This window comes from Moschus berezovskii, chromosome 19 (assembly GCF_049115385.1).
Source record: "Moschus berezovskii isolate FMDL1 chromosome 19, NW_MosBer_1.0, whole genome shotgun sequence".
NCBI classification, from domain to species: Eukaryota; Metazoa; Chordata; class Mammalia; order Artiodactyla; family Moschidae; genus Moschus; species Moschus berezovskii.
The window spans coordinates 8921979-8940372 of record NC_142478.1 but is presented as its reverse complement, the minus strand read 5'-3'; the positions used below and the strand labels follow the sequence as shown (position 1 = coordinate 8940372).

The 18394-nt window shown below is 42.0% G+C and overlaps 1 protein-coding gene across 8 annotated transcripts in view; it reads left to right on the top strand.

Annotated features, from left to right (window-relative positions):
- The window catches only part of FHIP1A (FHF complex subunit HOOK interacting protein 1A), a 315123-nt gene that overhangs the window by 195636 nt on the left and 101093 nt on the right, over positions 1 to 18394 (top strand). Inside the window, exon 1 of one of the 8 annotated variants that reach the window (XM_088827975.1) lies at positions 2849 to 5500. The exons of the other annotated variants lie outside the window; for them this stretch is intronic. Coding sequence (XP_088684101.1) covers positions 5327 to 5500 — 174 coding nt within the window. The 5' untranslated portion in view covers positions 2849 to 5326. Of the gene's footprint in view, positions 1 to 2848; positions 5501 to 18394 lie in introns of those variants that run through there. 8 annotated transcript variants of the gene reach the window in all.

The following is an 18394-nucleotide window of genomic DNA, read 5'->3' as shown; positions in this document are numbered from 1 at the left end:
TGACCTTGGGATTTTTTTGGGGGGGAGCGGGGGGGGGGGCAGATTTTTGATCGCAGTTTTGAATTCAGTGCTTGTGATTGGTTTGTTCATAATTTCTATTTTCCTTTTTCAACCTTTGAAGACTGTACGTTTCTAAGAATTTGTCCCTTTCTTCCAGGTTGTTCATTTTATTGGCATATAGTTGCTTAGAGTAGTCTCTTATGATTATTTGTATTTTTGCATTGTTTGTTGTAACCTTTCTTTTTTTCATTTATAATTTTGTTGATTTGAGTCTCCTTTTTTTACTTGATGAGTTTGGCTAATGGTTTGTCAATTTTTTTTTCTTCTTTGTAATTTTTCAGTTTGTAATTTTATTGATCTTTGATATTGTTTCCTTCATTTCTTTTTCATTTATTTCTGCTCTGACATTTATGATTTCTTTCCTTCTGCTAACTTTGGAGTGTTTTGGTTGTTCTTTTTCTAGTTGCTTTAGGTATAATATTTAGATTGTCTATTTGATGTTTTTCTTGTTTCTTGAGATAGGACTGTATTGCTATAGACGTCCCTCTTAGAACTGCTTTTGCTGCATTCTATAGGTTTTGGGTCATTGTGTTTTCATTGCCGTTTATTTCTAGGTATTTTTTTGTTTTCCTCTTTGATTTCTTCAGTGACCTCTTCGTTATTCAAAAGCATATTGTTTAGCCTCTATATGTTTGTGTTTTTTACAGCTTTTCCCCTGTGATTGATATCTAATCTCATCGTGTTGTGGCCAGAAAAGATGCTTGATACAATTTCAATTTTCTTAAATTTACCAAGTCTTGAATTGTAACCCAAGATGTGATCTATCCTGGAGAATGTTCTTTATGCACTTGAGAAAAAAGTATATTCTTCTGTATTTGGATGGAATGAGCTGAAGATATGTTAGGTCCATCTGTCCTAATATGTCATTTTAGACTTGTGTTTCCTTATTAATTTTCTGTCCATTAGTGTAAGTGGGGTATTAAAATCCCTTACTATTGTTGTGTAAAATCCCCTACTAATTTTGATTTCCTCTTTTATGTCTGTTAGTGTTTGTCTTATGTACTGAGGTGCTTCTATGTTGGTTGCATAAATATTTGCAGTTGTTATGTCTTCGTGGATTGATTCTTTGATCATTATGTAGTTGTCTCTTGTAATATTCTTTCTTGTCTCTTGTAATATTCTTTATTTTAAAGTCTGTTTTGTCAGATATGAGAATTGATACTCTGAGATCCAACCAGTCCATTCTAAAGGAGATCAATCCTGGGTGTTCATTGGAAGGACTGATGCTAAAGCTGAAACTGCAATACTTTGGCCACCTCATGCGACGAGTTGACTCACTGGAAAAGACTCTGATGCTGGGAAAGGTTGGGGGCAGGAGGAGAAGGGGACGACAGACAATGAGATGACTGGATGGCATCACCGACTGGATGGACATGAGTTTGAGTGAACTCCGGGAGTTGGTGATGGACAGGGAGGCCTGGCGTGCTGTGATTCATGGGGTCATAGAGAGTCGGACACGACTGAACGACTGAACTGAACTGAACTGAATATCAATTACAGAGTCTTGTCTCTTGTAATATTCTTTATTTTAAAGTCTGTTTTGTCTGATAGGACAATTGATACTCTGGCTTTCTTTTGATTTCCAATTGCTCTTGTAATTGCCTTTCTTGTCTCTTGTAATATTCTTTATTTAAAGTCTGTTTTGTCTGATATGAGCATTGATACTCTGGCTTTCTTTTGATCTCCAGTAGCTCTTGTGATTGCCTTTCTTATCTCTTGTAATATTCTTTATTTTAGAGTCTGTTTTGCCTGATATGAGAATTGATACTCTGCCTTTCTTTCGATTTCCAGTTGCTTGGAATATCTTTTTCCATCCCCTCACTCTTAGCCTGGGTGCGTCTCTCCGTCTGAAGTGGGTCTCTTGTAGACAGCATATACATGAGTCTTGTTTTTGTATCCATTCAACCATTCTGTGACTTTTGGTTGGAGCATTTAATCTATTTACATTTAAAGTAATTATTGATATATATGTTCCTGTTGACATTTTCTTAATGTTTGGGGTTTGTTTCTGTTTCCTGCCTAGTGAAGTCCCTTCAGCATTTGTTGTAAAGCTGGTTTAGTGGTGCTGAATCCTCTTAACTTTAGCTTTTCTGTAAAGTGTTTGATTTCTTCATCAATTTTGAAAGAGATCCTTGCTGGACAGAGTAGTCTTGGCTGAGTTTTTTCCCTTTCATTACTTCATATATATCCTGTCACTCCCTTCTGGCCTGCAGTCTTTCTTCTGAAACATCAACTGTTAATTTTATGGGGTTTCCCTTGTATGTTGCTTGTTGCTTTTAATATTTTTCCTTTGTGTTTAATTTTGTTAGTTTGATTTATATGTGTCTTAGCATGTTTCTCCTTGGGTTTATTCTGTATGGGATTCTCTGTGCTTCTTGAGCTTGATTATTTCCTTTTCCATGACAGGAAGTTTTTGACTATAATTTTTTCTTCAAAAATTTTCTCAGACCCTTTACTTTTCTCTTTTTCTTCTGGAACTCCTATAATTCAAATGTTTCTGCAGTTAATATTACCCCAGTAGTCTCTGCGATTATCCTCAAGTTTTTTCATTCTTTTTTCCTTATTCTGCTCTTCAGCAGTTATTTCCACTGTTCTCTCTTCCAGCTCACTTATCCATTCTTCAGCCTCAATTATTCTGCTATTGATTTCTTCTAAAATATTTGTAAACTCAGTAATTGTGTTGTTTGTCACTGTTTGTTTATTGTTTCTTTTAGGTCTTTTTAAAATGTTTTATATGATTCTTCCGTTTTCTCCCTTGTATTATTGAGATTTTATATCTTTACTATCATTACTCTGAATTCTTTTTCAGGTAGTTTGCCTATTTTCTCTTTGTATACTTTGTCTTGCGAGTTTTTCATTGTTCTTCGTCCGCATAGTATTTCTCTGTCTTTTCATTTTGTCTAACTGACTGTTTTGGGTTTCCTTTCCCCAGGCTGTGGGGTCATAGTTCTTCTTGCTTTTGGTCTCTGCTCCTGGTGGATGAGGTTGGTCCAGGGGCTTGTGTAGGCTTTATGTTGGAAGGGACTTGTGCTTGTGTTCCAGTGGGAGGGGGTGAGTTTTTCCCTCAGGTGGACAGGGTTGTTTGAGGTGGTGCGTTTTGGGATGTCTGTGGCAGCCTCTCTGCTTATGTTTATGTTCTTGTCTTGCTTGTTGTTTGGGTGAGGCGTCCAGCACTGGGTACTGCAGGCAGTTGGGTGGTGCTGGGTCTTGGATTCAGGTGGAGGCCTTCTTGGGAGTGCTCACTGATTAATATTCCCTGGGGTCAAGAGTTCTCTGGTGGTCTAGTGTCCTGGACTCAGACATCCCATCCAGAGACTCAGGCCTGACTTCTGGAACGAAGATCCCACAAACTGTTTTGGCAATAAAGGGTATTAAAACAAACAAGCAAACAAATAAAAAAACCCTGAGAAAAAAAAAAAAAGAAACCCCCCAAACCAACTAAACACCAAAAATCCTTCCCCAAGAAACAAAAAAATGAAGCTGAAACAAATGGTAAGAGCAAATTCAGACAAATAGAAGCAAAAACAAGTGAGCACTGGCAGACACACACACAGACACACACAGACACACACACATATAGACACATACACACAGACAGATACAGATACAGACACACAGACAGACACATACATACACACATACACACAGACAGACACACAGACACACACAAAGACACACATACACACACACAGACACAGACACACACACATACACACAGACAGACACAGACACACAGACACGGATACAGACACACAGACACACACAAAGACACACACACACACACAAACACAGACACACACGAAAGCAAAACAGTCTACAGAAAACAAAGTACAAGAGGGTGATCAGGGGAGTAAAGGAAACCAAAAATGATATCAACCAATTAAAAAATAGAATTAACAACAACAAGACAAAACTAACTAAAACAAAACAATAAATAAGACAAAAGCAGAGTGCCAACTGAGGAATAAAGCAAAGAAAGCAAACAAACAAACAAACATGGTGGGAAAAAAAAAATTGGGAAGCAAAGTTAAATAGAAATATGTAAAAGAAGGTCTACATATGTTAAAGAAAAACTACAATCAGAAGGGGCTTCCCAGGTGGCTCAATGGTAGAGAATCCATCTGTCAAGCAGGAGATGCAGTTTCAATCTCTGGGTCAGGAAGATCCCCTGGAGAAGGAAATGGCAACCCACTCCAGTATTCTTGCCTGGGAAATCCCATGGACAGAGGAGCCGGGTGGGCTACAGTCCATGGGGTCACAAAGAGTTGGACACAACTTAGCAATTGAACAACAAGCAACAATAAGAAAAGAACCCTCCCCCAAACAAATCTCATACAAATCCATAGAAAGCCAAAGGAGAAATATATAAAAGAAATTTTAAAAATGTTATTAAAATGTTTCCAGCAGCCTAAATAGAGATAATAATAATAAAACAACTCCAACAACAGAGGAAAAAGAAAGTGAGGAACATCTAGAATCAACTGCAGAATGAATCAAAATAAGAATAATGTTTTTCTCAGATCTCAGCTGTCAGTGTTCTTTGCTCTGCTGTGACTCACAGTCCACCTCTGCCTCCCTAGGAAGCCTTCCAGTACTGGGGAGGGCTAATCTCTGGACCTTCTGTGGGGTCAGCTCAGACTCTAATCTGACCCTACTCTGGCCCTACTCCTACATGTGTTGCCTCCATTGTCCACAGCTGCCAGAGCTAGAGCTTTTTCTTTCGTGGGAACAGTCATTGTCCTTTTATATATTCCACGGACACAGAGTCTACCTTGTTGATCATTTGGATTTAATCTATAACTTGTGCAGCTAGTGGAAAGATTTTGATCGTCTTCCTTAGGCATAGTTGAGCTCAATTGTGGTTTGATCTCTTCCTCACATGAGGGTCATCCACAGGAGTTTGCTCCTGAGGCTGCCCTAGAGGACTTTGGTCTGCCCAGTGAGGACCAGGTATAGAGGTGGTGTGGCCGCTTGGATTGCGGGGACCCTGGCCGTGCCAGGTACACAGGGAAGCCAGTGGCCACAGATGCAGGAGATATGGTTCTGTGAGGATTCTTTTCTAGCTCCTGGCAGCTGCTGCTCAAAGGACCTCCCTGGGTAGGCCTTCTCTGTGGCTCAGCCCAGCAGGCACTCAAAGGACTGCCTTCTCTGGAGTCTCTCTGCATTGGTCAGCTGTGTGCTGACCATTGTCAGGCGTGTGTGGAGGGAGAGGCATCAGTGATGGCTCCTCCCCCTGTATGTGACTCAGCAGTAGCGCCTTATCTTCATGGCTGCCCGGCGTTCCTCCAAAGGCGCTCCCCGCCATGGATTTCTTTTCTCCCATCCCTTCCGGCCGTCTCCCCGCAGTCAGCAGCAGTCCTCGTCCCCGGATTGCCCTCCAATCCCCACTCTCCAGCTCCCAGCCGCTGCGCCTTCTGGTGGATTCCCATCCCTGTCCGGGGTATGTAGGGCCGCGGCATGCTCCACTGAGACTATCGCACATTGGCTGCCTTACTCTCTGATAGCTTCGGATGCTTCCCTTCTGTTGCAACCAAATGTCCTGGATTCAGGGATCTCCCCCCTGCTTCAGCTCCCCCATCCCTGGATGCAGATTGGTCCTGCTCTCTCTCATCCTCCTCCTTCCTTTGTCCTACCGAGTTTTTCATGGATCGGTATATTCCTTTAGGGTGGTCAGGACTCCTGCTAGTATTCACCTTCTGCTTGGTGAGAAACTCTGCATCTGAAGATATATTCCCGGTGTATCCACGGGGAGAGATGTACTCTATCATCTTGTCGACCTACTCCCCCACTGTATTGTCGACCTCCAGTCTACGCTTTTATAACAAACAGCTAGTTTGGATGACAACATGAGATACGTTATTACAAAGCGAATAATATTGATCATAGGAATTAAGGGAAGGGACTATTATGGAATGAAATGGCCTGTGGAATCCAGGAAGTGAGATTTTGTTAGCTTGACTGTGGGAAAAGAAGGTTTTGATGACAGAAAGGATAAGGATATATTTTTTTCCTTTCTGAAGGGAGGGGTATTAGGAGCAAATGATCAGCTTTGGCTTTTTTCAATGGTTTTAAAAAAAAATGGTGAGGAAATCAGGGCAAGGCAGAGCTGTGGTGCTAAGTTTGAGATAAGGAATGAGACCTTCAGTTGATAAAAATAAATGCTGTCTATTTATTGTTTTTGGTCATGCTAATACTTTGCTGTGAGTTGTTCAGGCTGGAGACTGATTCAGATGAAGAGCAGTTGCAGAGGACTGGGAAATGAGCTACAATCTGACATAAACTCCTGTGACTAGTGTGATATAGCCCCCAGGTTCCCCTGAGGCAACCCAAGGAAACCTGTAAGGCTGGTAGGAAATGTAACATAGATAGAATGGTGTGACTACATTCTGTTTACTGGAGTGTTCCATTAGCCAGCAAGCTGGATGGCACCGACTCTGTGGACATGAGTTTGAGTGAACTCCGGGAGTTGGTGATGGACAGGGAGGCCTGGCGTGCTGTGATTCATGGGGTCGCGGAGAGTCGGACACGACTGAGCGACTGAACTGAACTGAACCATGCTTTTGTAGATGTTTGATTAGGGAAGATGAGGGAACAAAAGTCAGTGGTGTCCAAAGTTCTGTTTGTTAGGATACTTGAGTACAAATTCAGCACAACTAACATATATTTGACAGATTCTGTTCTCCTGTTTACTAGGAGCTTCTACTTCAGACCTTATACTTCAGGGGTATCCACTTACCCACCAACACTTTCCAATCTGTCAGGGTCTGCTAGTTATACAACCACCCATCATCTGAGGCTGTCCGTGATTCACAGGGGTCACCAAAGAGGGACCTTGAGTGCCACTGGTGCACTTGAGTTTCCTAACTGGTTCCAGGGTCCAGTGACCTCAGGGCCTCCTCAGAATAGTTCTATAGTGGACTTCCCAGAATAGTGGACACTGGAGAATCCAGGCTGTAGGAAGTATCCTCTGGCCTGTACATCCTGTCATCTTCTGATATGTCATTTTCTGCCATGGTAGCCAGGGCAATGAATCTAAAACCCAGGTCTGTCCAGGGCATTCCTGTAATTGGATACTTCAGTGGCTTCGGGCCACCTACATGCCTGGCTGGGAGACAGGGTTCCTTATGTCATGGCCTCTTTCACTCCTTGTCTCTCATTTAATCTCCAAAAATGCAAAGTTACTTGGAGTTCCTAGCCATCCCTTCTCCTGGCATCACACCTTATGCTGTTCCATGCCTCTCTGCCTCAGGCACTTCCTCTTCTTTCTGCCTGGAATATACCTCCCTCTGGTTAGTGCCTTCCACAAGCCCCATTTAGAACATCCTTTCCTCCAGGAAACCTTCTCTGCCCTCTTTGGTGTTCCCACTCTGTGCTCCAACAGCATCTGGAGTGTTCTTGCACAGTTACACCCACCACCTTTTATGAAAAGTACATATATAGTATCTTCTTCCCAGCTTCATTACAAGCTCCTCATGATCGGAAACCATTTATTTGTAGTTCACAAAACCTCCAGTGCCAAGATTATTGTAGGCATATGTAGCTGTTTAATAAATTATTGAACTGAAAGACAGGAAATATGAAATATAACTTTAGAAGAGTTAAGAGACTTGGAAAAGGGACATCAGTATTAAAACATTTGCTATAATTTGCTACTGGTAAGATCTTTAGACTTGAGAAAGAGTCAGAATATGTTTAGTTTTTATAGTAGTCTAGAAGAACAGGCTATAGTGTAGCAGATTATTGTTTTTATCTCTTGCCTTTGCTTCTTCTGAATGGAAGAGAGAGCAGGACATAAGAAGCATTGGTCCATCAGATAATGAACTATCCAACTGTATCGCCATATGAACTAACGCCCTCCCCGCTCAGCTATTCTTAATGGCACATTTTTATTTGTAAAGCTTTATGGCCTTTGCTGTATTCTTTCTCTATCCTTTCCTTTCACGCATTGAATCATTGTTAGTTATATACTAAATGATGTCTGCTCTTAAAACCAAGAGACCAGAGGTTGAACAAACTCAATTAGAAATGAGAAATGCACATTTCTGTGTGCTTCTTAATAGTGCAGAGCTTCTCCTTACTGCTCTCAGCCTCCAGAAGATAAGCTGTTATATAATTTTTTAAGCTAAGAGCGTATCAGAGCTCAGATCATGTAGTGGTGATGAAGAAACACTGGTGGATGTAGTAGCCATTTTCTTCTTGGAGGGGATGGGACTGAGAAAAAAACTGAATCTGGCTTGATTAAGTGAAGTGTCTTCCTGTAATACTGAAGAATAGATAATATGTTCTAAGTATGGTGACCTGTGCAGAGCCCCAAGTAGCCTGACGCCATTGAAGAAGCCCAGAGATCACAGTGAAGATGGCTTTGAGATCAGTGTTCCCTGATTTCACAGTCAGGGGATTTCAGTCTGCTCCCTGTGAAATTCATCCTCTTGCTCTGCTCACCTTCACTCTTCTGGTCTGTGCCTCGTCACAGACTCAGTAACACAGGGAAGTTACGTGACATCTTTAAGAGACGAAAGCCTGGAGACTGTTAGAGAGCTCTGTGATCAGTCTTCTCAGTATCTTTCTTAGTAAAGCGATGTCTGTTAATATTTAAAAATTACATGTCTCTCTCCTCAGCTTTTCAAGCAGCTCTAGACTTGACAGTAGAAAGTAAAGCAGAACAGAAGCTATGCTTCCGCAAAGGGCCAAGGCATTGGATTGTGCCTCTGTTAGACTCTAAGGTTGTTGAGTATGTTGAAATTTCAGAAGCTCTCCCACTGTATGCTTGGTGGGAGTTTGCTGTGCTTGGAATTACAGGGGTCTTGGGGTCGCGGAGAGTCGGACACGACTGAGCAACTGAACTGAACTACGAACAAAGGCCCGTCTAGTCAAAGCTGTGTTTTTTCCCGTGGTCATGTATGGATGTGAGAGTTGGACTGTGAAGAAAGCTGATCGCCGAAGAATTGATGCTTTTGAACTGTAGTGCTGGAGAAGACTCTTGAGAGTCCCTTGGACTGCAAGGAGATCCAACCAGTCCATTCTGAAGGAGATCAGTCCTGGGTGTTCATTGGAAAGACTGGTGCTAAAGCTAAAACTCCAATACTTTGGCCACCTCATGCGACAAGTTGACTCACTGGAAAAGACTCTGATGCTGGGAAAGGTTGGGGGCGGGAGGAGAAGGGGACGACAGAGAATGAGATGGCTGGATGGCATCACCGACTCGATGAAGGTGAGTTTGAGTGAACTCCGGAAGTTGGTATTGGACAGGGAGGCCTGGCGTGCTGTGATTCATAGGGTCGCAAGGAGTCGGACATGACTGAGCAACTGAACTGAACTGACTGGAATATTATTACACAGATCATTACTCTTAAATCTCTCCTCTAATATTGAAACTTTAGGAAAAAAATTATTGCACTGGCAAGCCACTCCAGTACTCTTGCCTAGAAAATCCCATGGATGGAGGAGCCTGGTAGGCTGCAGTCCGTGGGGTCGCTAAGGGTCGGACACGACTGAGCGAGTTCACTTCCACTTTTCACTTTCACACATTGGAGAAGGAAATGGCAACCCACTCCAGTGTTCTTGCCTGGAGAATCCCAGGGACGGGGGAGCCTGGTGGGCTTCCGTCTATGGGGTCACACAGAGTCGGACACGACTGAAGTGACTTAGCAGCAGCAGCAGCAGCAGCAGCAACTTAAAGATTAGTTTACGTATTATCTTATTGGTTGATGCTCCTACTATGTTTCTGTATTATAGTGATTACTATACTACTCTGGTCCCAAGGAGGTATAGCATATAGATATAGTCTCTGCTTTATCCTGTTTAATTCTAGATTTCGACACATCTCTGTAGTTCGGAGTTGAAGCAGATGTCAACCAAGTTCTGCAAGTACACATATATTATTAGGCTGTTACCTTCACATAAGAAGAAATGATTGTGTAAAGGTCTCGCATGGGAATAGGTGTGAAAGAACTACCCTAAATTGCAGGACACAGCTGCTAAGTAATAAACAAGGATTGAATGGAAATTTGCTTTTGTTGTAATTAATTTGGTACATTAAATGGAATTTGGCTTTAAGATCACTAAATCCTGTCCTACTTCTATGTGATGGAAAAATGTTGCTTAGTAACTTGTTTTTTTCCACAATGCCACTTTAACATTCCAAAGGGTTTGGAAGTATGGATTGTATTCATGTGACTTTCTTAAAATAACTAGGCTCTAACCAAGGTAGCATAAATAGTCATCTATTGTTACCTGAGTGTATATAAGACATAGAATGATGGTAAAGTGGAGTCAAAACTAATCTTCTGTCAGAGAAACGTTCATTTTTATCATGAAGAATTTGTTGTCGTGTGGTGAGATTATGTGATTTATGTATATCTTTCATTCTGAAAGCATTTGAGCTTCCTATTTAGAATTTGTGCAGCAGCAGCAGCATATTTGAAATTCAGACCCATTTTCACTGAGTCATAGGAGCCATCATTAAGGTTAAGGAGGAGTAGCTGATATTCCTTAATGGAAGAAATATGCTATTTGTTCATCTTACTGAGCTCTACAGGTCAAATAACTTTGAAGTTAGGTTAAAAATTTAGCTGTGTTGGTCAGATGATAATTTGTATACCATCGCTCAAAGTGTTGATTTTTTTGTGTATTGGTTCTTTTTAGAATCGTGATACATGATTTGGGCTTTTGATCCTTTTGTATTTATATCCTTATGTATATAAATTTACACCTATATTTTTATTATATTTACATTAGACATGTGGAATATATATATAACATATATATTAAATTTATATGTGTAAATTTACAGATATGTAAATTTAATTTATGTGAATTTGGACATATATGTAAAATTTATGCAAATATATAAAGGACTCCATATTTCTATGTATGCATGTGTGTATATATAGTATATATACTAAAACTTGTATATATTACAGTTGGTAGATCAACAAATGTCTGGATGTAATTGGAAAACCATTTACAGTGCTGTATTTGATCTTCAGTTCAGTTCAGTTGCTCAGTCGTGACTGATTCTTTGCCACCCCATGAATCACAGCACGCCAGGCCTCCCTGTCCATCACCAACTCCTGGAGTTCACTCAAACTCATGTCCATTGAGTTGGTGATGCCATCCAGCCATCTCATTCTCTGTCGTCCCCGTCTCCTCCTGCCCCCAATCCCTCCCAGCATTAGACTCTTTTCCAGTGAGTCAACTCGTCACATGAGGTGGCCAAAGTATTGGAGTTTCAGCTTCAGCATCAGTCCTTCCAATGAACACCCAGGATCGACCTCCTTTAGAATGGACTGGTTGGATCTCCTTGCAGTCCAAGCGACTCTCAAGAGTCTTCTCCAGCACCACAGTTCAAAAGCATCAATTCTTCGGCGATCAGCTTTCTTCACAGTCCAACTCTCACATCCATACATGACCACAGGAAAAACCATAGCCTTGACTAGACGGACCTTTGTTGGCTAAGTAATGTCTCTGCTTTTTAATATACTATCTAGGTTGGTCATAACTTTCCTTCCAAGGAGTTCAGTTCAGTTCAGTCGCTCAGTCGCGTCCAACTCTCTGCGACCCCATGAATCACAGCACGCCAGGTCTCCCTGTCCATCACCAACTCCTGGAGTTCACTCAAACTCATGTCCATCAAGTCGGTGATGCCATCTAGCCATCTCATTCTCTGTCGTCCCCTTCTCCTCCCGCCCCCAACCTTTCCGAGCATCAGAGTCTTTTCCAGTGAGTCAACTTGTCGCATGAGGTGGCCAAAGTATTGGAGTTTCAGCTTTAGCATCAGTCCTTCCAATGAACACCCAGGATTGATCTCCTTTAGAATGGACTGGTTGTATCTCCTTGCAGTCCAAGGGACTCTCGAGAGTCTTCTCCAGCACCACAGTTCAAAAGCATCAATTCTTCCGCGATCAGCTTTCTTCACAGTCCAACTCTCATATCCATACATGACCACGGGAAAAACCATAGCCTTGACTAGACGGACCTTTGTTGGCTAAGTAATGTCTCTGCTTTTTAATATACTATCTAGGTTGGTCATAACTTTCCTTCCAAGGAGTTCAGTTCAGTTCAGTCGCTCAGTCACGTCCAACTCTCTGCGACCCCATGAATCACAGCACGCCAGGTCTCCCTGTCCATCACCAACTCCTGGAGTTCACTCAAACTCATGTCCATCAAGTCGGTGATGCCATCTAGCCATCTCATTCTCTGTCGTCCCCTTCTCCTCCCGCCCCCAACCTTTCCGAGCATCAGAGTCTTTTCCAGTGAGTCAACTTGTCGCATGAGGTGGCCAAAGTATTGGAGTTTCAGCTTCAGCATCAGTCCTTCCAATGAACACCCAGGATTGATCTCCTTTAGAATGGACTGGTTGGATCTCCTTGCAGTCCAAGGGACTCTCGAGAGTCTTCTCCAGCACCACAGTTCAAAAGCATCAATTCTTCGGCGATCAGCTTTCTTCACAGTCCAACTCTCATATCCATACATGACCACGGGAAAAACCATAGCCTTGACTAGACGAACCTTGGTTGACAAAGTAATGTGTCTGCTTTTTAATATACTATCTAGGTTGGTCATAACTTTCCTTCCAAGGAGTAAGCGTCTTTTAATTTCATGGCTGCAATCAGCATCTGCAGTGATTTTGGAGCCTAAAAAAATAAAGTCTGACACTGTTTCCACTGTTTTTCCATCTATTTCCCATGAAGTGATGGGACAAGATGCCATGATCTTTGTTTTCTGAATGTTGAGCTTCAAGCCAACCTTTTCACTCTCCTCTTTCACTTTCATCAAGAGGCTTTTGAGTTCCTCTTCACTTTCTGTCATAAGGGTGGTGTCATCTGCATATCTGAGGTTATTGATATTTCTCCCGGCAATCTTGATTCCAGCTTGTGCTTCTTCCAGCCCAGCATTCCTCATGATGTACTCTGCATATAAGTTAAATATGCCAGGTGACAATATACAGCCTTGACGTACTCCTTTTCCTATTTGGAACCAGTCTGTTGTTCCATGTACAGTTCTGACTGTTGCTTCCTGACCTGCATACAGGTTTCTCAAGAGGCAGGTCAGGTGGTCTGGTATTCCCATCTCTTTCAGAATCTTCCACAGTTTATTGTGATCGACACAGTCAAAGGCTTTGGCATAGTCAATGAAGCAGAAATAGATGTTTTCCTGGAACTCTCTTGCTTTCTCCATGATCCAGCGGATATTGGCAATTTGATCTCTGGTGCCTCTGCCTTTTCTAAAACCTGCTTGAACATCTGGAAGTTCTTGGTTCACATATTGCTGAAGCCTGGCTTGGAGAATTTTGAGCATGTCTTTACTAGCGTGTGAGATGAGTGCCATTGTGCGGTAGTTTGAGCATTCTTTGGCATTCCCTTTCTTTGGGATTGGAATGAAGACTGACCTTTTCCAGTCCTGTGGCCACTGCTGAGTTTTCCAAATCTGCTGGCATATTGAGTGCAGCAGTTTCACAGCATCATCTTTCAAGATTTGAAGTAGCTCAACTGGAATTCCATCACGTCCACTAGCTTTGCTCTTAGTGATGCTTTCTAAGGCCCACTTGATTCACATTCCAAGATGTTTGGCTCTAGGTCAGTAATCACGTTTCGTGACTATCTTGGTCATGAAGATTTTTTTTGTACAGTTCTTCTGTGTATTCTTGCCACCTCTTCTTAATATCTTCTGCTTCTAAGTGTCTTTTAATTTCATGGCTGCAATCAGCATCAGCAGTGATTTTGGAGCCCCCAAAAATAAAGTCTGACACTGTTTCCACTGTTTCCCCATCCATTTCCCATGAAGTGATGGGACCAGATATATTTGATCTACGCTGGCTTATATAGTGAGCATGGGCTTTATTGGGGGTTGATTAGGTTTGTTCAGTGGTATTTGGCCTAACAAAAGTGAAAATGAAGTGAAAGTTGCTCGGTCGTGTCCAACTCTTTGCAACCCCATGGACTAAACAGTCCATGGGATTCTCCAGGCCAGAATACTGGAGTGGGTAGCCATTCCCTTCTCCAGGGGATCTTCCCAACCCAGGGATCGAACCTAGGTCTCCCACATTGCAGGCAGATTCTTTACCAGCTGAGTCACAAGGGAAGCTGCCTAACAGAGTGAACTTGTTTAGTAAAGGAAATATTTGCAAAGTATATTTTCCTCCTTGGATCTCTCTGCCCCCATAATTGTGTTCTCTTCCCGTAAACTGAATCCTTGAGACTAAGCACATATGGCTGAGAAAGAGCCAGGGCTGGGGAGTTGGAGGCAAGGTTGAGAGTGTCAGAGGGTAGTCGGAGGAGTGGGTCAGGCGACTGTGAGCAGCAGGGACCTGCAGTAGATGAGTGAAAGCAGAAATCGGGGGCCCAGGGATGCTGGAGTTTGGTGGGAGTGATGTGAGAAGAGGACACATGAGGGAAAGATTAAAAAGTCAAAGTCACATCAGGAATCAGCCGACAGAACCCGAAAGGGCTCAGAGCCCGTCTGGATGGCTGCCGTGGGACATCAGAACAGAAGCTCCTGGGTGTTGCCGTGCCAGTGGTGCTCTGGCCGGGAAGCTTCCTGGGCATTCCCTGTCAGGGTGGGAACCAGGCGCGGGGTGTGGCCCACAGAGCCCACTTGTAAAAGCAGGTCCAGGGTGTGTCTGCCTGAAGGGGAAAGGGAGGTGGCAGCTGAGGAGGGAGGTTAAGGGCGAGTGGCAACACAGGCAGAATCGGCGCTTTGCTGGGCGTTGTGTTTCCGTGACTCACAGTCCCTGGTTGTAACACACCAGGCTCTCGGGCAGTAAAGCCTCCAGGCCAGACTGGGGAATGAGTCAAGGGCCCCGTTCCAGATGACCAGCAAACCTTTTCTTTCTCGGTGGGGTTATCACAGCTCTGTTCTCATGTTCCTCTGCCCATGAACCCAGAAGGTGGTGTAGAAGAGCCTCTGTAAAGGGGACACAGAGAGAGCTTTCAATGTAGAAGCTGCTGTGTTACATTCTCTATAAACATCTCAATTCTGCTTTTTGGTTTTTTTGTGGCCCCCTTGCCACCAAAAGTAGGTCTGTAAGGAGAGGAGTGTCTTGGAATAAATAATATAAATGAAGATTAACCCATGGGAAAAGTGTGGCTTGTGATCGTGTAAATAGTTTTGCTTTATATTTACATGTATACATTTGGATATTTTATAAATATTTAAGAGCATGCACATAGAATAAACACGCATATATGAAAATTTACGCTGGTTAGGAGTTTCTGTTAATTACTGTCTTAACTCAGCGTTTGGTCCTTTGTTTAGACATAAGAACAAAATTACTTTGTTTTTATTTTTACTTATATTATGAAATTAGATCAATTTTTAGGAAAGAAGAACTGATTAACCTTACAATCTCATTATATCTTCAAACTAATTTCTAACTATGGGTTTATTTGTCAGTATATTTAGTTTTTAGCTTAAATTATTTCTCCTTATATATTGGATGTAATGATATGACTCACTTCGTATTTATTTTTAATAGCATTAGTGTATGGTGATGTAATGTTGTGATTATAGCTCTCTTATTCTTGACCATTTGGGTCAGTAATATTTTTATTTTTCATTATTGAAAATATAGCTGGTGTAAACATTTTAAAACAAATTATCTTTGTGTTGTTTCCTTGAGGCATTTTCCCCAAAGTGAGATTAACAAGTCAAAGGGCAGGAACAGCTTTATAGCTTCTGTACATGTTGCCAGATTGTTTTCTAGAAAGATGGAGCTCCTTTGCAGTGCCACTATCAATGTACAATGCACAACCCCAGTTTCAGTTAGTTTAGACAGTCTAAGCACACATGAGAAGTATAATTACATTTATACCCCGAGGCCTTGCTATATAGATAGCCGTCATAAGTAAACTCAATATGTGAACTTTGAAATTATCTAATTAATATAAGTATAGAGCTAATTTGCTCTTCAGAATGTGGAGCCTTGAAGGGGGCTTTGGGGCGGGAGAGCATGCTGTATCGAGGTGGTGCCCCCTTTTGGACGAGTGTGGTACTGCGATCCCACACTGTGAGACTGTCAAGGCCAGAACCAAGGGAAAGGGGGACAACAGATCCCAGTGTTTCTCACAGTGAGGTCCTCAGGCTTGTGAGGAGTCCTGGAGGGCTTCATGGAGGTTGGGGGAGGGGGGCACTCTGCAGCATGCAGCCAAGAAGAGGGGATGGCCGTTGGGAAGGCCTAGGCCACAAGTCCCTGAGCTGTGCATATCCCAGGTAATTGCTAGCCACAGCCATCCTCATTGAAACTGTCAACTCAGGGGTGTTGGGGGCGATGTTTTCGGCATCATCCTGGCAGTATTTTTAATTTTATAATGGAAGCCAATGGGGATTACAGATTCTGTAGAAATTTATTCATCCGCAAGGATAAGTAGCCTAGTCTATAAATGTTCTTTTACTGTGCTTCAGAAAGGGGAAAATCTTAGACTTTTCTCTGAGAAGTAAATTTCCCTCATTGCTCACGCCTGCTGACATAGCCTTGTGCTTTTGCCAGTTTCCGCAGTGACTTGCAGAAATTCTATAACCTTAATACCAGAACACGTAACAACATGTCCTAGAACTGGGCTTGGAGGGTAAGACCGAAGTGAAACATATTCCACAGAGCGTGTGGTTCAGAAAGGCAAAAAGTCATTGATAAAATGCTTGAGAATTAACATGTGTACACATTTTAAAGGAAGTGAATTGAGTGGATATTTATCGTAGAAATTCCAAGTCATAAAGTTTAATGGAAGCTGAGATATAAAATTGTTTTAATTTTCGGGAACCAAAGTAGAAGTTAAGTATTGATGGGTGGAGAGAGGTAGTAAGCGTTAAAAGGCCAGCAGTTAGGGATAGAAACGCCTAGACTGTCACATGAGATTGTTTATTTTTAAATTTTCAATAATTTTTTTCTTTTTTGATGGTACATATATAAGACAAACTCTGCCATCTTTATCATTTTTAGTCAGTGGCATTAACTACATTCACAATGTTGTGCACTCATCACTATTATTTTTATTACCCTAAACAGAAACCCTGTGCTTTAGGGATTTATTTTATAATTGGTTATCTCAAAATTTTTTTTCTGGCTTAAAAAAATACACCATTCAAACTCTTCATGCTTAAAATTTCAACATATGCCATACGTTAGGGGATCCTTCTAGGTATGTGTCTCATGGTCATCAGTTTCCTCTCCTTCCTATTGATGCATGCTTTACTGAAGACGGTGCCAATCAAGGAGGGCAGGGAGGGCTGTTGTTCTGTCAGGGGCACGTGAGGAGCTGCATTTTGTGGCTGAAAGCTTCAAATCAATGCTATTTCTGGGGGAACAACAGTAATCCTGCTTATTTAATGTATTTTAAAATTTAAAAGCTCTATTATGTTCTTGACAGCTTAAAAAAATTTCAGACCTTGTCATTACTTTGAACACAACAGCTATTACTATTTTTATGTATTTTTTTAGTCTTTTTTCACTTTCATGTTTTTGACGTAATTGATCATGATGAGTCTAATGCAGATGACAGCACCCTTATGGCAGAAAGTGAAGAAGAGCTAAAGAGCCTCTTGATGAAAGTGAAAGAGGAGAGTGAAAAAGTTGGCTTAAAGCTCAACATTCAGAAAACTGAGATCATGGCATCCGGTCCTATCACTTCATGGCAGATAGATGGGAAACAGTGGAAACAGTGGCTGACTTTATTTTTCTGGGCTCCAAGATTGCTACAGATGGTGATTGCAGTCATGAAATTAAAACACGCTTACTCCTTGAAAGGAAAGTTATGACAAGCCTAGACAGCATATTAAAAAGCAGAGACATTACTTTGCCAACAAAGGTCCATCTAATCAGGGCTATGGTTTTTCCAGTGGTCATGTATGGATGTGAGAGTTGGACTATAAAGAAAGCTGATCGCGGAAGAATTGATGCTTTTGAACTGTGGTGTTGGAGAAGACTCTTGAGAGTCCCTTAGACTACAAGGAGATCCAACCAGTCCATCCTAAAGGAGATCAATCCTGGGTGTTCATTGGAAGGATTGATGCTAAAGCTGAAACTCCAATACTTTGGCCACCTGATGCGAAGAACTGACTCATTGGAAAAGACCCTGATGCTGGGAAAGACTGAGGGCAGGAGGAGAAAGGGACGACAGAGAATGGGATGGTTGGATGGCATCACCGACTCGATGGACATGGGTTTGGGTAGACTCCGGGAGTTGGTGATGGACAGGGAGGCCTGGCGTGCTGCAGTTCATGGGGTTGCAAAGAATCGGACACGACTGAGCAGCTGAACTGAACTGAACTGGACTTATTTTTTCATTTAACATATCACTTAACAGTTTTTTTTTTTTAAATTTTGTTCAGTAGTCTTCAT